Source organism: Delphinapterus leucas, chromosome 2, assembly GCF_059928025.1.
Source record: "Delphinapterus leucas isolate spDelLeu-1000000601 "Yukka" chromosome 2, BTC_Dleu_Yukka2, whole genome shotgun sequence".
In the NCBI taxonomy this organism is placed as follows: domain Eukaryota; kingdom Metazoa; phylum Chordata; class Mammalia; order Artiodactyla; family Monodontidae; genus Delphinapterus; species Delphinapterus leucas.
The window spans coordinates 140479449-140496145 of record NC_143130.1 but is presented as its reverse complement, the minus strand read 5'-3'; the positions used below and the strand labels follow the sequence as shown (position 1 = coordinate 140496145).

The 16697-nt window shown below is 37.3% G+C and overlaps 2 protein-coding genes across 3 annotated transcripts in view; one reads left to right on the top strand and one right to left on the bottom strand.

Moving 5' to 3' along the window:
* Positions 1-16697, top strand: part of LOC111173101 (uncharacterized) — a 161045-nt gene that overhangs the window by 78489 nt on the left and 65859 nt on the right. The window lies entirely within an intron of this gene.
* Positions 1-16697, bottom strand: part of LRRC9 (leucine rich repeat containing 9) — a 93081-nt gene that overhangs the window by 18383 nt on the left and 58001 nt on the right. The window contains exons 23-26 of the mRNA XM_089906269.1: positions 13582-13712; positions 9766-9874; positions 8983-9122; positions 6025-6161 (exon numbers count right to left, since the gene is read on the bottom strand). Coding sequence (XP_089762395.1) covers positions 6025-6161; positions 8983-9122; positions 9766-9874; positions 13582-13712 — 517 coding nt within the window. The remainder of the gene's footprint in view (positions 1-6024; positions 6162-8982; positions 9123-9765; positions 9875-13581; positions 13713-16697) is intronic.

Genomic DNA, 16697 nt, shown 5'->3' with positions numbered 1-16697 from the left:
GTTTATGTCAAAGAGTGTTCTTCCTATGTTTTCCTCTAAGAGTTTTATAGTGTCTAGCCTTACATTTAGGTCTCTAATCCATTTTGATTTTATTTTTGTGTATGGTGTTAGGAAGTGTTCTAATTTCATTCTTTTACTTATAGCTGTCCAGTTTTCCCAGCACCACTTGTTGAACAGGCTGTTTTTTCTCCATTCTTTATTCTTGCCTCCTTTTTCAAAGATAAGGTGACCATATGTGCATGGGTTTATCTCTGGGCTTTCTATCCTGTTCCACTGATCTATATTTCTGTTTTTGTGCCAGTACCATACTGTCTTTATTACTGTAGCTTTGTAGTATAGGCTGAAGTCAGGGAGCCTGATTCCTCCAGCTCCATTTTTCTTTTTCAAGATTGCTTTGGCTATTTGGGGTCTTTCCACACAAATTGTGAAACTTTTTGTTCTAGTACTGTGAAAAATGCCCTTGGTAGTTTGACAGGGATTGCAATGAATCTGTAAATAGCTTTGGGTAGTATAGTCATTTTCACAATGTTGATTCTTCCAATCCAAAACATGGTATATCTCTCCACCTGTTGGTATCATCTTTAATACCTTTCATCAGTGTCTTATACTTTTCTGCATACAGGTCTTTTGTCTCCTTAGGTAGGTTTATTCCTAGGCATTTTACTCTTTTTGTTGCAGTGGTAAATGGGAGTGTTTCCTTAATTTCTCTTTCATATTTTTCAACATTAGTGTATCGGAATGCAGGAGATTTCTGTGCATTAATTTTGTATCCTGCTACTTAACCAGATTCACTGATTAGCTTTACTAGTTTTCTGGTAGCATCTTTAGGATTCTCTATGTAAAGTATCATGTCATCTGCAAACAGTGACAGCTTTACTTCTTCTCTGATTTGGATTCCTTTTATTTCTTTTTATTCTCTGATTGCTGTGGCTAAAACTTCCAAAACTATGTTGAATAATAGTGGTGAGAGTGGGATCCTTGTCTTGTTCCTGATTTTAGAGGAAATGGTTTCAGTTTTTCACCATTGATGATGATGTTGGCTGTGTGTTTGTCATATATGGCCTTTATTATGTTGAGGTAAGTTCCCTCTATGCCTGCTTTCTGGAGAGTTTTTATCATAATGGGTGTTGAATTTTGTTGAAAGCTTTTTCTACAGCTATGGAGATGATCATATGGTTTTTATCCTTCAGTTTGTTAATATGGGGTATCACATTGATTGATTTGCGTATATTGAATAATCCTTGCATCCCTGGGATACACCCCCACTTGATCATGGTGTATGATCCTTTTAATGTGCTATTGGATTCTGTTTGCAAGTATTTTGTGGGAGGATTTTTGCATCTATGTTCATGAGTGATATTGGTCTTTAGTTTTCTTTTTTGTGACATCTTTGTCTGATTTTGGCATCAGGGTGATGGTGACCTTGTAGAATGAGTTTGGGAGCGTTCCTCCCTCTGCTATATTTTGGAAGAGTTTGAGAAGGATAGGTGTTAGCTTTTCTCCAAACGTTTGATAGAATTCGCCTGTGAAGCAGTCTGGTCCTGGGCTTTATGTTTGTTGGAAGATTTTTAATCACAGTTTCAACTTCAGTGCTTGTGGTTGGTCTGCTTATATTTTCTATTTCTTCCTGGTTCAGTCTCAGAAGGTTGTGCTTTTCTAAGAATTTGTCCCTTTCTTCCAGGTTGTCCATTTTTTTGGCATACAGTTCCATGTAGTAATCCCTCATGATTCTTTGTATTTCTGCAGTGTCAGTTGTTACTTCTCCTTTTTCATTTCTAATTCTGTTGATTTGAGTCTTCTCCCTTTTTTTCTTGAAGAGTCTGGCTAATGGTTTATCATTCAGTTTTTCTTCTAAAAGAACCAACTTTTAGTTTTATTGATCTTTGCTATTGTGTCCTTCACTTCTTTTTCATTCATTTCTGACCTTATCTTTATGATTTCTTTCCTTCTGCTAACTTTGGGGTTTTTTTGTTCTTCTTCCTCTAATTGCTTTAGGTGTAAGGTTAGGTTGTTTATTTGAGATTTTTCTTGTTTCTTGATGTAGGATTGTATTGCTATAAACTTCCCTCTTAGACCTGATTTTGATGCATCCCATAGGTTTTGGGTTGTTGTGTTTTCATTGTCATTTTTTTCTAGGTATTTTTTTATTTCCTCTTTGATTTCTTCAGTGATGTCTTCATTATTTGGTAGTGTATTGTTTAGCCTCCATGTGTTTGTATTTTTTACATTTTCTTTCCTGTAATTGATATCTCGTCTCATAGCGTTGTGGTGGAGAAGATACTTGATACGATTTCAATTTTCTTAAATTTACCAAGGCTTGATTTGTGGCCCAAGATATGACCTATCCTGGAGAATGTTCCATGAGCACTTGAGAAGAAATTGTATTCTGTCATTTTTGGATGGAATGTCCTATAAATATCAATTAAGTCCATCTTGTCTAATGTGTCATTTAAAGCTTGTGTTTCCTTATTTATTTTCATTTTGGATGATCTGTCCATTGGTGAAAGTGGGGTGTTAAAGTCCCCTACTATGATTTTGTTACTGTTGATGGCCCTTTTTATGGCTGTTAGCATTTGCCTTATGTATTGAGGTGCTCCTATATTGGGTGCATAAATATTTACAATTGTTATATCTTCTTGTTGGCTTGATCCTTAGATCATTATGTAGTGTCCTTGTCTCTTGTAATAGTCTTTATTTTAAAGTCTATTTTGTCTGATATGAGAATTGCTACTCCAGCTTTCTTTTGATTTCCATTTGCATGGAATATCTTTTTCCATCCCCTCACTTTCAGTCTGTATGTGTCCCTAGGTCTGAAGTGGGTGTCTTGTAGACAGCATATATATGGGTCTTGTTTTTGTATCCATTCAGCCAGTCTATGTCTTTTGGTTGGAGCATTCAATCCATTTACATTGAAGATTATTCTCAGTATGTATGTTCCTACTCCCATTTGCTTAATTGTTTTGGGTTTGTTACTGTAGGTCTTTTCCTTCTCTTGTGTCTCCTGCCTATAGAAGTTCCTTAGGCATTTGTTGTAAAGCTGGTTTGGTAGTGCTGAATTCTCTTCACTTTTGCTTGTCTGTAAAGGTTTTAATTTCTCCATTGAATCTGAATGAGATCCTTGCTGGGCAGAGTAATCTTGGTTTTAGGTTTTTCCCTTTCATCACTTTAATCATGTACCTTCTGGCTTGCATAGTTTCTGCTGAAAGATCAGCTGTTAACCTTATGGGGATTCCCTTGTATGTTATTTATTGTTTTTCCCATGCTGCTTTTAATATTTTTTATTTGTATTTAATTTTTGATAGTTTGATTAGTATGTGTCTTGGTGTGTTTCCCCTTGGATTTATCCTGTATGAGACTCTCTGCACTTCCTGGACTTGATTGACTATTTCCTTTCCCATGTTAGGAAAGTTTTCAACTATAGTCCCTTCAAATATTTTCTCAGACCCTTTTTTCTCTTCTTCTTCTGGGACCCCTATAATTCGAATGTTGGTGCATTTAATGTTTTCCCTGAGGTCTCTGAGACTGTCCTCAATTCTTCTCATTCTTTTTTGTTTATTCTGCTCTGTGGTAGTTATTTCCACTATTTTATCTTCCAGGTCACTTATCCATTCTTATCTTCCAGGTCACTTATCCGACAGACAAATTTCTATCTTCCCATTTAGCTTAACTCTGTGTTTGGGGTCTCCTTTTCACAGGATGCAGGTTTGTAATTCCTGTTGTTTTTGGTGTCTGCCTCTTGTGGGTAAGGTTGGTTCAGTGGCTTGTGTAGGCTTCCTGGTGGAGGGCAGTGGTGCCTGGGTTCTGGTGGATTGGGCTGGCTCTTGTCTTTCTGGTGGGCAGGGCTGCGTCCGGTGGTGTGTTTTTGGGGTGTCTGTGCATTCAGTATGATTTTAGGTAGTCTCTCTGCTAATCCGTGGGATTGTGTTCCTATCTTGCTTTGGCATGCGGTGTCCAGCACTGGAGCTTGCTAGCCATTGGGTGGCGCTAGGTCTTAGTGTTGAGACAGAGATCTCTGGGAGAGCTCTTGCCAATTGTTATTACTTGGGGCTGGGAGGTCTATGGTGGTCCAATGTCCTTAACTCAGCTCTCCCACCCCAGACGCTCAGGCCTGATATCAGGCCGGAGCATCAAGACCCTGTCAGCCACATGGCTCAGAAGAAAAGGGAGAAAAAAAGAAAGAAAAAATTAAATTAAATTAAAATTTTAAAACTTTTTAAAAATTGTTAAAATAAAAAAATTAAAAAGTAATTAAAAAAAGAAGAGAGCAGCCAAACCAATAAACAAATCCACCAATGTTAACAAGCGCTAAAAACTATACTAAGCATAAAAATCAGAAACAAGTCAGTCTCAGACAGCAAACCTGAAGTCTACAATTTACCGTCTCCACCAGTGAAGGGGCTTCCTATTGTGTGGAAACTTTTCCTCCTTCACAGCTCCCTCCCAGAGGTGGAAGTCCCGTCCCTATTCTTTTGTCTCTGTTTTTACTTTTTTCTTTTGTTCCACCCAGATACGTAGGGATTTCTTGCCCTTGGGAAGTCTGAGGTCTTCTGCCAACGTTCAGTAGGTGTTCCGTAGGAGTGTTCCACATGCAGATGTATTTTTGATGTATTTGTGAAGAGGAAGGTGATCTCCACATCCTACTCCTCCGCCATCTTGATGGTCTCCCAATTCCCACTTATTTAACTAGATAGTTACATTTTAGATAAATTTGACCCTTAACCCTTAAGATTCTAACTTGCTTCCCTACAGCCCCACCCTGCCTTTTCCCTAAAGACTGTACCTTTCCCACCATCTTGCAAACTTAACACAACATGTGAAATGTAAGTTCATTAACTCTCTGGTAGACCATGGCATGGCCTCATCTTATCACTGCCTACATTTGTGTACTCCTCTACAACTTTTGCCCTCTTCCCTCTTTAGACTGACCTTAGAATTATCTCCTCCTGTTCAGTATCTTTAACCTAACTCACCTCTTTACAAACCTTTAAAATATGCTTATAATTTCACTAGCTACCTTCTGATCTCTTACCTTCTTTTCAGGGACAAGTTCCTTGAGCATCCAACCTCTGTTTGTTGTCTTTACTGCCTATCCAACCACTTCCCTCTATATTGTTTTCACTTTGGGTTTTGCTCTTCCCACACTTCCAAATCTGATACTCTGAAGGTTACTAATGGTCTCCTTTTTTGTTGAATCCAATTGTGTACATCCAGTATTTTTTTCATAGGCCTCATTCTTTTTATCATTTGACTTTAGGTCAATCACCCTCTTTTCTCCTGACATTTAGAGTTTGTATTTCTTGGTTTTCTTTCAAAATTTTGTGAATGTCTCCTTTGCTGGTGCTTATTCCACCCTTCTTAATTCTGGGTGTGGGGTGTGGAAGGGAATTGCTGAGAGGTAGTGGGTTTGTCTCCACATCCCTTTTTGGCTTTTCATTCTTTCTCTATACTTATTTCCTAAGTAAGCACATATGCTATGACTTTACCTATTACCTCCACTGGGATAATTCTAAAATATACATCTCCAGTTCCGACCTGTGGTGCAGTACTACAACTTGAAAAAGTTTCCATTTTCATGTCTGAAAGTTGTCACAACACTAACTAATCTTTCCCTAGCTTTAGTACCTCATTTTGCCCAATCTCTTAATAAAAGCATGCAAACATCTTGAACTATTTTTCTTTCCTTGTATATCTAGTCATTAAGTACTAATATTTACTTCTTTTAAACTGCATTTTGGACTCACCCTTTCCACTGAGACCACTCTAGCCCCATTATGTCATTCATGCTGCATAGAAAATGCCATGTGTTTTGGTGTCAGAGATAGAAAGCAATATTCTATAGCTCTAGGATATCACATTTACATTATTTATATAAATAACCCAAGATAAACCCATTAGTGATTACTGAAATATTTTTGTCAATGAATCTGTTTTAATGTTGATGCTTATATTTGCTTTCAAAACAGGATGATAATCAAATCAGTTTTTAATAATAAAGACTTACACATGAATAGTGTTGCTACTCACCCTGAAGAAAGAGGAATTTTAAATTTCTTAGTCTGTTAAGCTGTAGCTGAATGAGATTACAAATTCCGTTGTAGCCCAAATGAAGAACTTCTAAACTGTGCATTATTGGAGGCAAATTTTCACTGCTCATTGTATCTCTGAAACACACATGTAAGTTTGAGCCCATAAACTTAATTTCAAACCAGCTGTTTGTATAAACATGAAAAGACAGTTTAGTATGTACTTACTATAAATTGAAGTTTAAAAAGAAAAAGAATTAATTTAGTAATAAATCAAACTATAATATTCTGTCTTCATAATTTATATAATAATCATGTTTTCTTCTTTAAAAACAGTTTTATATGCTAAAGAACAAAGAAATACAGAAAGAGTTACTTGAAATAAAAAGCAAGAGCCAATGCAATCAGGCAAGAAAAAGAAAAAAACAAATGTATTCAGATTGGAAAGGAATTAGTAAAACTGTCCTTATTCTCAGATGACAGGATCTTATATTTAGAAAATCCTTAGGAATCCACCAAAAAACTATTATTGCACCAATAAATGAGTTCAGCAAGATTACAGGGTAAAAGATTAATATACAAAAATCAACTGAATTTCTATACATCTTCAATAAACTGAGAATGAAATTAAGACTTCTATTCACAATAGTATAAAAAAGGATAAAATGCTTCACAAAAAATTAACAAAAGGAGTACAAAATGTATACACAGAAGACTACAAAACATTGCTGAGATAAATTAAAGATCTAAATAAATGGAGAAATATTCTGTGTTCACAGATTAGAAGACTCACTATTACTACTAAGATGGTAGTTGTCCCAAAATTGATCAATAGATTCAATGCAATCTCTATCTAAAGTCCAGCAGGTTTTCTTTCTTCTTTTTTTCTCCAGAAAATAACCATCTCATCGTAACAGTTATAAGGAAATGCAAATAACCCAGAATATCCAAAACAATCTTTAAAGGAACAAGGTTGGAGGGCTTACATGTCCTGATTTCAAAGCTTATAAAGCTGCAGTAATCAAACCAGTCTGGAACTGGCAAAAGGACAGACACCTAGATCAATGGAATAGAATTAAGAGTCCAGAAACAAACTTTTATATTTATGGTCAATTGCTTCTCAACAAAGGTACCAAGGCAACTCAGTGGGGGAAAGGCTAGTATATTAAACAAATGGTGCTGGGACAAATGAATATACACGTGCAAAAAGATGGATTTAGCCCTCACATTTTACCTCACAACATGTACAAAAATAAACTCAAAATGGATCACAGTCCTAAATGTAAGAGGAAAAAAATTTTTTTTGAAGAAAACATATGAGAAAAGCTTTGTGAACTTAGGTTAGGCAAAGAGTTCTTAGGTACAACAACAAAATCATAATCTGTAAGAGAAAAAGTTGATAAATTGGACTTTATCAAAATTAAAATTCTTTTAAAAGATACTGTTTAAGAAAATAAAAAGACAAGCCACACGTTGAGAGAAAATACTTGTAAATCATTTATTTGATAAAGGGCTTGTATCCAGAATATTTAAAGAACTCAATAATAAAAAACCAAACAACATAATTGAAAAATAAGCAAAAGATTTAAACAGTCACAAATAAGATATAATAATGGCTAATGGGGGCTTCCCTGGTGGTGCAGTGGTTGAGAGTCTGCCTGCCGATGCAGGGGACACGGGTTCGTGCCCTGGTCCGGGAGCATCCCACATGCCGCGGAGCGGCTGGGCCCGTGAGCCATGGCTGCTGAGCCTGCGCGCCCAGAGCCTGTGCTCCGCAACGGGAGAGGCCACAACAGTGAGAGACCCGCATACCGCAAAAAAAAAAAAAGGCAAATTAAAACCACAATAAGGTACTTCTTTAACTCCACTAGAATGGCTGTAATCAAAAACACAGACAACAAGTGTTGGTGTGGATGTGGGGAAATTAGAACCTTCAAAAATTTTTGGTAATGTAAAGTGGTGCAACCACTTTGGAAAACAGTGTGGCAGTTTCTTAAAAAGTTAAACATTAAATTACCATACGACTCAGGAATTTCACTCTTAGGTGTCTACTCAAGAGAAATGTGAACATGAGCACATACAAATACTTCTACACAAATCTTTATAGCATCATTATTCATACCAACCCCAAAGTGGGAACAGTCCAAATGTCTATCAACTGGTGAATAGATAAACATGATGTGGAATATATCCAGACAATGGAATGCCCAACATATTCAGCAATAAAAAAAGAATGAACTACTAACAGATGCTATAACATGGATGAATCTCAAAAACATTATGCTAAGTGTAAGAAGTCAAATGCAAAAGACCACATATTATATTATTCCATTTATATAAAATGTCTAGAAAACATAACTCTATAGAAAGTAGATTAGTGGTTTCTTGGACCTAGAGGTGCAAAAGGGAATTGACTCCAAATAGACACAAGGCATCTCTCTGTTGTGTGATGGAAGTGTTCTAAAACTGTACTGCAGTAGGTAGTAATTGCACAACTCTATAAATTTAGTAAAAATTATACACTTAAAATGAGTGAATATGGTAAGTAAACTGTACTTCAGTAAAGCTGTTAAAAAACAAATCTGAGTAGTCTCCAATATAAAGGATGTGTATAAATTTTCATAGCGACTTTAATCAAAATAGCTTCAAACTGGAAACAACCCAAATGTTCATCAATAATAAATAGATAAACAACTTGTCATATAATGGAATACTACTCAGCAATAAAATGAAATTTATTTATCATACAATATAAGTATGAAATGGAGAAGGCTGGGAAAAAACAATAACAAAGGAGTATTTTGGTATCTTTTTATTTGTGAAGTTTATTTTTGGCATGTAGCTATTAAATTAAGTATTAAAATAAGTTAAATGTATGTACTGCTGTCATTAATGTGACTAACTGCTTTTTAAATTCCCAACCAAAATTACTTATAGTTGTAAAAAAAAAGAATAATACCTGTTTATTTTTGAAGTTCCTTGCTGCCCATAGCCACTTGAAGGCACTTTCTGGTAGAGTAGTTGTCTATTGGTCAAGTGAGTCTGAGGCTTTAGTCGGGGCATGATTGATTCAATATGATTATAGTTGAGGCATAAGACCTACAGAAGGAATCCATTATTAATCAGATATTAACATAGGAATGATGCTGTAAATATATCTTTGGCTATACAACATAATTTAATATATTAGTGTTAAAAATGACAAATTTTTATGTCCTAAATTGTCTGGATTTGGCTTTGAATGTGTTTTTTATCATCTGACATGCTGAAAAATACACCATTTCAAACAAAATAATGGAGACCCTAGAAAGTTGCTCAACTTTCTCAATCTGTACTCTTGACTTCTCCAAGCCTTATTTAGATGAAATAACTCTAGTTGGAGAGATCGTTATTTCCCTAAGTTTAAAAGGCATTAGTAGATGGCTCAAAGCTGTAGGGCAGGAGGCAATGAGGCTGCTTTGAGAACCACAGTATCCTCCAACTTCACTCACTACAGAGGCAGCCTTCCATCCCGTCTCCTATTAGACAGGAAGATTCACTGCTTATAAGACAATCGCATAAAATTGAGATCAACTGAAATAACTTTGGGAAGTAATGCTTTTTTTCTTGGTGAAAAAATACTTTCAGAAAATTAATTTCTCTTCTTTAATGACATGAATATACATTTTAGCCCAAAGTAAAGAAGATTACAACTTGCACTGAAAACCTTGAAAGAAAAAAAGAAAATTTGTGAGTGACTCACCTTCACGTTAGGCAGATAGATTAATCCACTGAATGAGGTAAGATTATTGTTCTGTAGATTCACATTACACACATTTGTAAATTGGTCAACTGGAATCAAATCCACAGTTCTGAATTTAGACAGAGTAAATACAGTTATAATTTTAACAGGCAAATTATATTGGTGAATCTCTCATGTGTAACCCCAAAGGCATTTTTAAAAAATCTGATCTGACAAATTCTATGGAAAAGAATTGCCTTAATATAAAATATATGCGTCAGGGCTTCCCTGGTGGTGCAGTGGTTGAGAATCCACCTGCCAATGCTGGGGACACAGGTTCGAGCCCTGGTCCAGGAAGATCCCACATGCTACGGAGCAACTAAGCCTGTACACCACAACTACTGAGCCTGTGCCCAGAGCCCACGAGCCACAACTACTGAGCCCACGTGCCACAACTACTGAAGCCCACGCACCTAAAGCCCTTGCCCCGCAGCAAGAGAAGCCACCGCAATGAGAAGCCCGCGCACTGCAACCAAGAGTAGCCCCTGCTCGCTGCAAATAGAGGAAGCCACGCACAGCAACAAAGAACCAAAGCAGCCAAAAATAAATAAATAAATTTATTTATTTTTAAAAATAAATAAATTTATTTATTTTTAAAAATATAAAAAGTAAAGTTAGTTTAAAAAAATAAAATATATGGGCCAAATGATCAGATAAATACACATTTTTGTTGGGTACCTGTGTAAGAAAATGACATACAATTTCATTGACTTAAAAAAACATGTCTATTATCACATAAATATAGAACTATCATAAAAGAAACGTTAAAAATAAACATTTCCAATTTCTTTATAATTCCATACATGTTCATGAAGTCATAGTGAAGTTGATATGGTAAACCATAAGATTTTCAGGTTGTAAACTGCAGAGGATATATGTGAAATAGGTTATTTCTGAAATGCCAGGAAGGGGTTTGGGATAGGAAAGAAAAGGAGAAAGTAGGTAATTTCTTTGAAAACAGAGTTTTCTGTGGAATCTCCTGAAAACTTTTATGGCATTCCACCTTGTAAGGATGTTTTGGTAATTGGTCAGAATGCTTGATTCCTAGTCCACAGCTTTAAAAGTGTTTTACCTTCCTTTGAGCTATGAGGGAGAAGAGCATAAAGCTTAATCACCTTGTTCTAAACACTTCTTTTTTTCATATATCCCAATTTGTTTCATTTATATATTCTTTTAATTGAGGTATAATTGATATACAATATTATGTAAGTTTCAGGTGTACAACATACTGATTCACAATTTTTAAAGATTATATTCCATTTATATTTGTTATAAAATATTGGCTATATTCCCTGTGTTGTACAGTATATCCTTGTGGCTTATTTATTTTATACATAGTAGTTTGTACCTCTTAATCTCCTACCCTTATCTTGTCTCACCCCCTTCCTTCTCCCCACTAGTAACCACTAGTTTTTTCTCTATATCTGTGAGTCTTTTTTGTTATATTCATAGTTTATTTTTTACATATAAGTAATATCATACAGTATTTGTCTATCTCTGTCTGACATATTTCACTTAGCATGATACCCTTCACATCCATCCATGTTGTTGCAAATAGCAAAAACAAAATTTCCTGCTATTTTGTGGCTGAGTACTATTCCATTTTATATGTATATACCACATCTTCTTTATTCATCTGTTTATGGTCACTTAGGTTTCTTCCATATCTTGGCAATTGTAAATAATGTTGCTATGAACATTGGGGTGCATGTATCTTTTTTGAATTAGTGTTTTCATTTTTTCCCAGGAGTGGAATTGCTGGGTCACATGGTAGTTCTATTTTTAGTTTTTTTGAGAAACCATACTGTTTTTCATAGTGGCTGTACCAATTTACATTCCTACCAACAGTATATGAGAGTTTCTTTTTCTCCACATCCTTGCCAACATTTGTTATTTGTGGTCTTTTTGATGATAGCCATTCTGGCAAATGTGAGATGATATCTCATTGTGTTTTTTGTTTGTTTGTTTGTTTGTTTTTTGCGGTAAGCGGGCCTCTCACTGTTGTGGCCTCTCCCGTTGTGGAGCACAGGCTCCAGACGCGCAGGCTCAACGGCCATGGCTCACAGGCCCAGCCGCTCCACGGCATGTGGGATCCTCCCGGACCAGGGCATGAACCCGTGTCCCCTACATCGGCAGGCGGACTCTCAACCACTGCGCCACCAGGGAAGCCCTCATTGTGGTTTTAATTTGCATTTCTCTGATGATAAACAATGTTGAGCATCTTTTCATGTGCCTGTTGGCTATCTGTATGTCTTCTTTGGAAAATGTCAATTCAGATCTCTTCTGCCCATTTTTAATCAGGTTGGTTGTTTTTCTTTTTTTTGATGTTGAATTGTATGGTCTGTTTATATATTTTGGATATTAACTTCTTGTTGGTCATATATTTAATTTGCAAATACTTTTTCACATTCAGTAGGTTGTCCTTTCATTTTGTTGATGGTTTCCTTGGCTGTGCAAAAGCCTACCACACCTTTAAACAAATCCTCACCCCTAAAGTTATAATTATGACACACTTTATACATTAAAAGTCATTTATTCTTTTGACATGTTTTCATTAGTTTATTTCCTAAGTGCAGACAATATGTTTGGAAAGGCTACAACAAATATGAAAGTCACTGTCTATGTCCTCAAGAAATGGGATTCAGAAAAACTGTAATAAAAAAGGAAGGGCCTTCTATGTTGTACAAAGAGATTTAAAATTTTATTCTGTAGACAGTGGAAAGACACTGAACAATGTTGAGAAGGGAAGTGATCTGATAAAACTTGCATCTTAGAAGGCGGTATGGATAATAGATGGATTTGCAGGTAAGGTTGTATAAGACAAAAAAACAATAGTTTCTAAATTAGTTAATTCCCCAAACCTAGGACAAGGGCAATGACTATGGAAAGAAGGGGGGAACTATGACACATACTTAAGACACAGACTCTATAGAATGTAGTGATTAATTAAAAGCGGAGGACAAGGGCTTCCCTGGTGGCACAGTGGTTGGGGGTCTGCCTGCCGATGCAGGGGACGCGGGTTCCTGCCCCGGTCCGGGAGGATCCCACGTGCCGCGGAGCGGCTGGGCCCGTGAACCGTGGCCACTGAACCTGCGCGTCCGGAGTCTGTGCTCCGCAACGGGAGAGGCCGCAGCAGTGAAAGGCCCGCGTACCGCAAACAAACAAACAAACAAAAAAAAAAAATGGAGGACAAAGGAGAGAGAGTGGACTCTAGATTTTTGGCTTGGGCGACAACAGGTGAATGTTGTTTCCTAGATGCTATCTAGAGAGCAATCGAATATTCAAATTAGGAGGCTAGATTTGGGGTAAATTAGGGGGTCATCGTCATAAATTAAAACTATGGCTAAAGATGTCTGCCTGTGAAGAGTGCAGAATAGAAAAAGAAGAGAAACGGATTTATTAAACAGAAGGACAATGATAACATTCATGAGAACAGCATCAGAGGAATGGTGGCAGTGGTAGCCAGAGAGCATTGGATTAGAGTGATACAATGTGAGGAGCAAACCTAGTATGTTCTAATTTTAAAAGCTTGATTGTAAAAGAAAAGGGAAATATAAGGTCTTAGAAAGAGATTGATGACATTTTTAATCATAGTGTGTGATAATAAAAGTTATTAATGCAATTCAAAGATGGTAAAGTTAGTATGAGATTGTGAAGTAGTGTAGATGATTTTCTGAATTACTGGTTATATTTGGATAAGATGTATAAATTATAAACCTTAGAAAAATAATAACTATATATTATAATATCAAATAGCATAGAATAAAATGATTGTACCTGATGGATGATGAAGTCCAATTTAGTTCTTGCATTTGGGTGAAGTTTGAATGTCCTTGTCGTTCAGCAATCATGTCAGAAGTAAGTCTGCCACCAAACAAATCTTTTGCACACTCAATCTCTGGTGGTTCCTGTATATGAGGATATTTAGAAAGTGAGGTTCTCTCTTACAGATGACTAAATGACATTAATTCTTTGGTTCCAGGTCAAAATGGAATAGCCTCATTTCTCCCTATTTCCTACTAAGTACAGCTAAACCCTTGGATATTATATATAAAATAAATATAGGAGACTGAAAGGTGCAGAGAAGAAGGCAGACCACCTAGGGACCTTGGGACCTGAGGAATGACACTGTGGTGAGTCCTCTGGTGTGTTACTGAGATAATAATAAGAAACCTTCATCTACTGTTCCTGGCCTGGCCATATGGTCAGGCAGGAGGGCAATGGAAACCTGACCTATTAAAAGGATGCCCATATGGGGCACAGCCCTATGGAAATTTGAGGTGTACATTAAAGTAGGACACATTGATGCCCATCTGAACTCTCTTCCCATTTTGGAAGGTAATTGGAATCGACAAGCAGATATGCCCATATGCTCACTTAAGGTGGCCACCTCGGTCTATAAAATAGGTGGACATTGGGGGTCTACAGCAGTGCGGAGATGGGTTGAATCTAGACATATTCCTCTTGCACCCTCTGAGGCACTAAATGCCAATAAGAACTGTTCTGTCTGCCAGCAAAAGAGACAGAGACTGCAGATGGCTATGTGGCAGATTTCCCTGTGGGAAGGCCCTGAATATAGTTGGCCAGTCAGACTGAGGCCGGTAGCCCTGGGGGACTACAAATGGGTCTTGACAGGAATAGATACTGACTCTGGACTGGGATTTGCTTACCCAGTGTAAATGCAAATGCACATAATGCTATAAAAGAACTGGAACAGAAGATATTGCACCAATATGGACAGTTGACTTATTTCTTCAGACCAAGGAACACACTGAACAGCCCATAATGTCTAACAGTGGGCAGAAAGATATCCCCCTCAGAGTAGTACTTCGATAGAGAACTAGAATGGGCAATTAAAACATTGGTTGTCTAAAATGGGGGGGAGATAAAAGCATGAAGGGCTGGCTTAAATACCTTCCTAAGAGTGCTCATACTCAGTGTGAACATGAATGGGGCTAAAGGAGGGTCCCCACTGGATAGACTTCTGTTTTTCTGGTGCATCTGGGGGATGGGGCAAGGATGCTGATATGACTATGCAATTCTTGCGAAAGAAGGATGATGCTGGTATAACCATTATATTTTTTCTTTCATTCTTCCTCACATCACCTCAAGTTTTTTTTCTACCTGATGCAGTGGCCACAGGACCACAGCTACAACTACAAATACTGGAAACAGGGATAATTCCTAAGCGAGAAACTATGTTTTTAAGCCTTTTGTCAGGATTCCTAAAGGTCTGATGGGGGTAGGTTTTACCCTTACCCCATCCGGCAAAACTGGGGTTAACAGTGAATGTATCTGTATTTCCTGGTGGCAAAAATAGCCCACTAGTTTTGCACCTATATAACCTTGTCCTATCTGAAGCGGAGTGGACTGAGGGGAGGTATATGCTAGACTAGACCAGCACAGTGGCCAAATCTAATATCCCTTCCAAAGGTGGAAAAGTATGGGTGTAAATGGAGAGAACAGGGAAGGGCACTTACGGGTAAAGGAATTAATAAATAGGTTATGTAATGAGGAAATCCAATACTATATTACCTCAAAAGGGGTTCAGAGCAAGAGATGATATTGTCTCAGTTCAATTATATCAGATGCCTGAAGAAAGGATTAAGCTATGTGTTTTGAGACCACTCCTGCTTTTGGAACCTGACAAAGTCTCCAATGGAAACCTGCAAATCTGAGTGGCCTCACTGTGAGAGACATTTCTATATGATTATGGACTGGATAATTACTGAATGGGATTACAGTAATATTCCAATATATTTTGAATTTTCTGATCATTTTGCTGTAAAGGATCTGTGTTCAAAGGCCAGAGCATGAGCTGTGATATTGTGATTTATAATAAGAAACCTGGGCTTCCCTGGTGGCGCAGTGGTTGAGAGTCCGCCTGCCGATGCAGGGGACACGGGTTCGTGCCCTGGTCCGGGAAGATCCCACATGCCGCAGAGCGGCTGGGTCCGTGAGCCAGGGCCGCTGAGCCTGCACTCTGCAACGGGAGAGGCCACAACAGTGAGAGGCCCGCGTACCGCAAAAAAAGAAAAAAAATTAAAAATTAAAAAAAAAAAAAAGAAACCTATATTTGGTCTTTGTCTACTGTTCCTGGCACACAGCTCCTCAAACCCTCATAATTTCCTATATAAGAGCCGTAGGGGCATATTTTATTATAATATTTGGTTTTTTGTTTTCGGTTTCTGAAATAGGTCCAGAGCCATAAAGGTGAAAGGACTGTGTTGCTATTTATGACAAGCTCCTTTCAACCAGTCTGAGTATCTTAACAAGATGACTTTTGGAAAGTCCTTAAGAATGGGGGCTGGTTGCCAGGGGCAGCAACCATGATTAGAGGGTTGGAACTTCCAGTACCACTCCCTTACTTCCTGGTATGATTATATATCCATGGAGCCTTGGGCACAGAGTGAGGCTCAGCTGTCCATGCTTTACCATTAAAAAGTCATGTCACTTGGAATGTCATTTAAATTCTCTGGAGTTCTTTGCGCTCATTCATAAAATAAAGGATTTAGACTATGTCATTTCTAAAGTCCAGGTCCATTTACCTCTCAAACACTCTAGGATTATATTGCTCTTCTACTTCCCTCTGTGTCTACTTTTGGTGGCTTCTTTTCCTCTTTACATTTCCTAAATGGAAGTATTAAAGGCTCACTTGGATTTCTTTACTTTCTTTACTCTCTTTCCTTAGTCAATGTTATATCCTTTTGGTTTTAATTATCAGCTTTCTTCGTGTGTCTAACACTAATCATCTTATTCCTGAAACTGCTTTTCTTCCTGTAATCATATTTCTGTTATGATATCTCTTAGTGGAATAGACTCAAGTCTTGTAGACATCTTTTATTCTTCCATTTCCTCGTCCTTCAAATTTAATTGGTTGCCAAGTTCTGTCA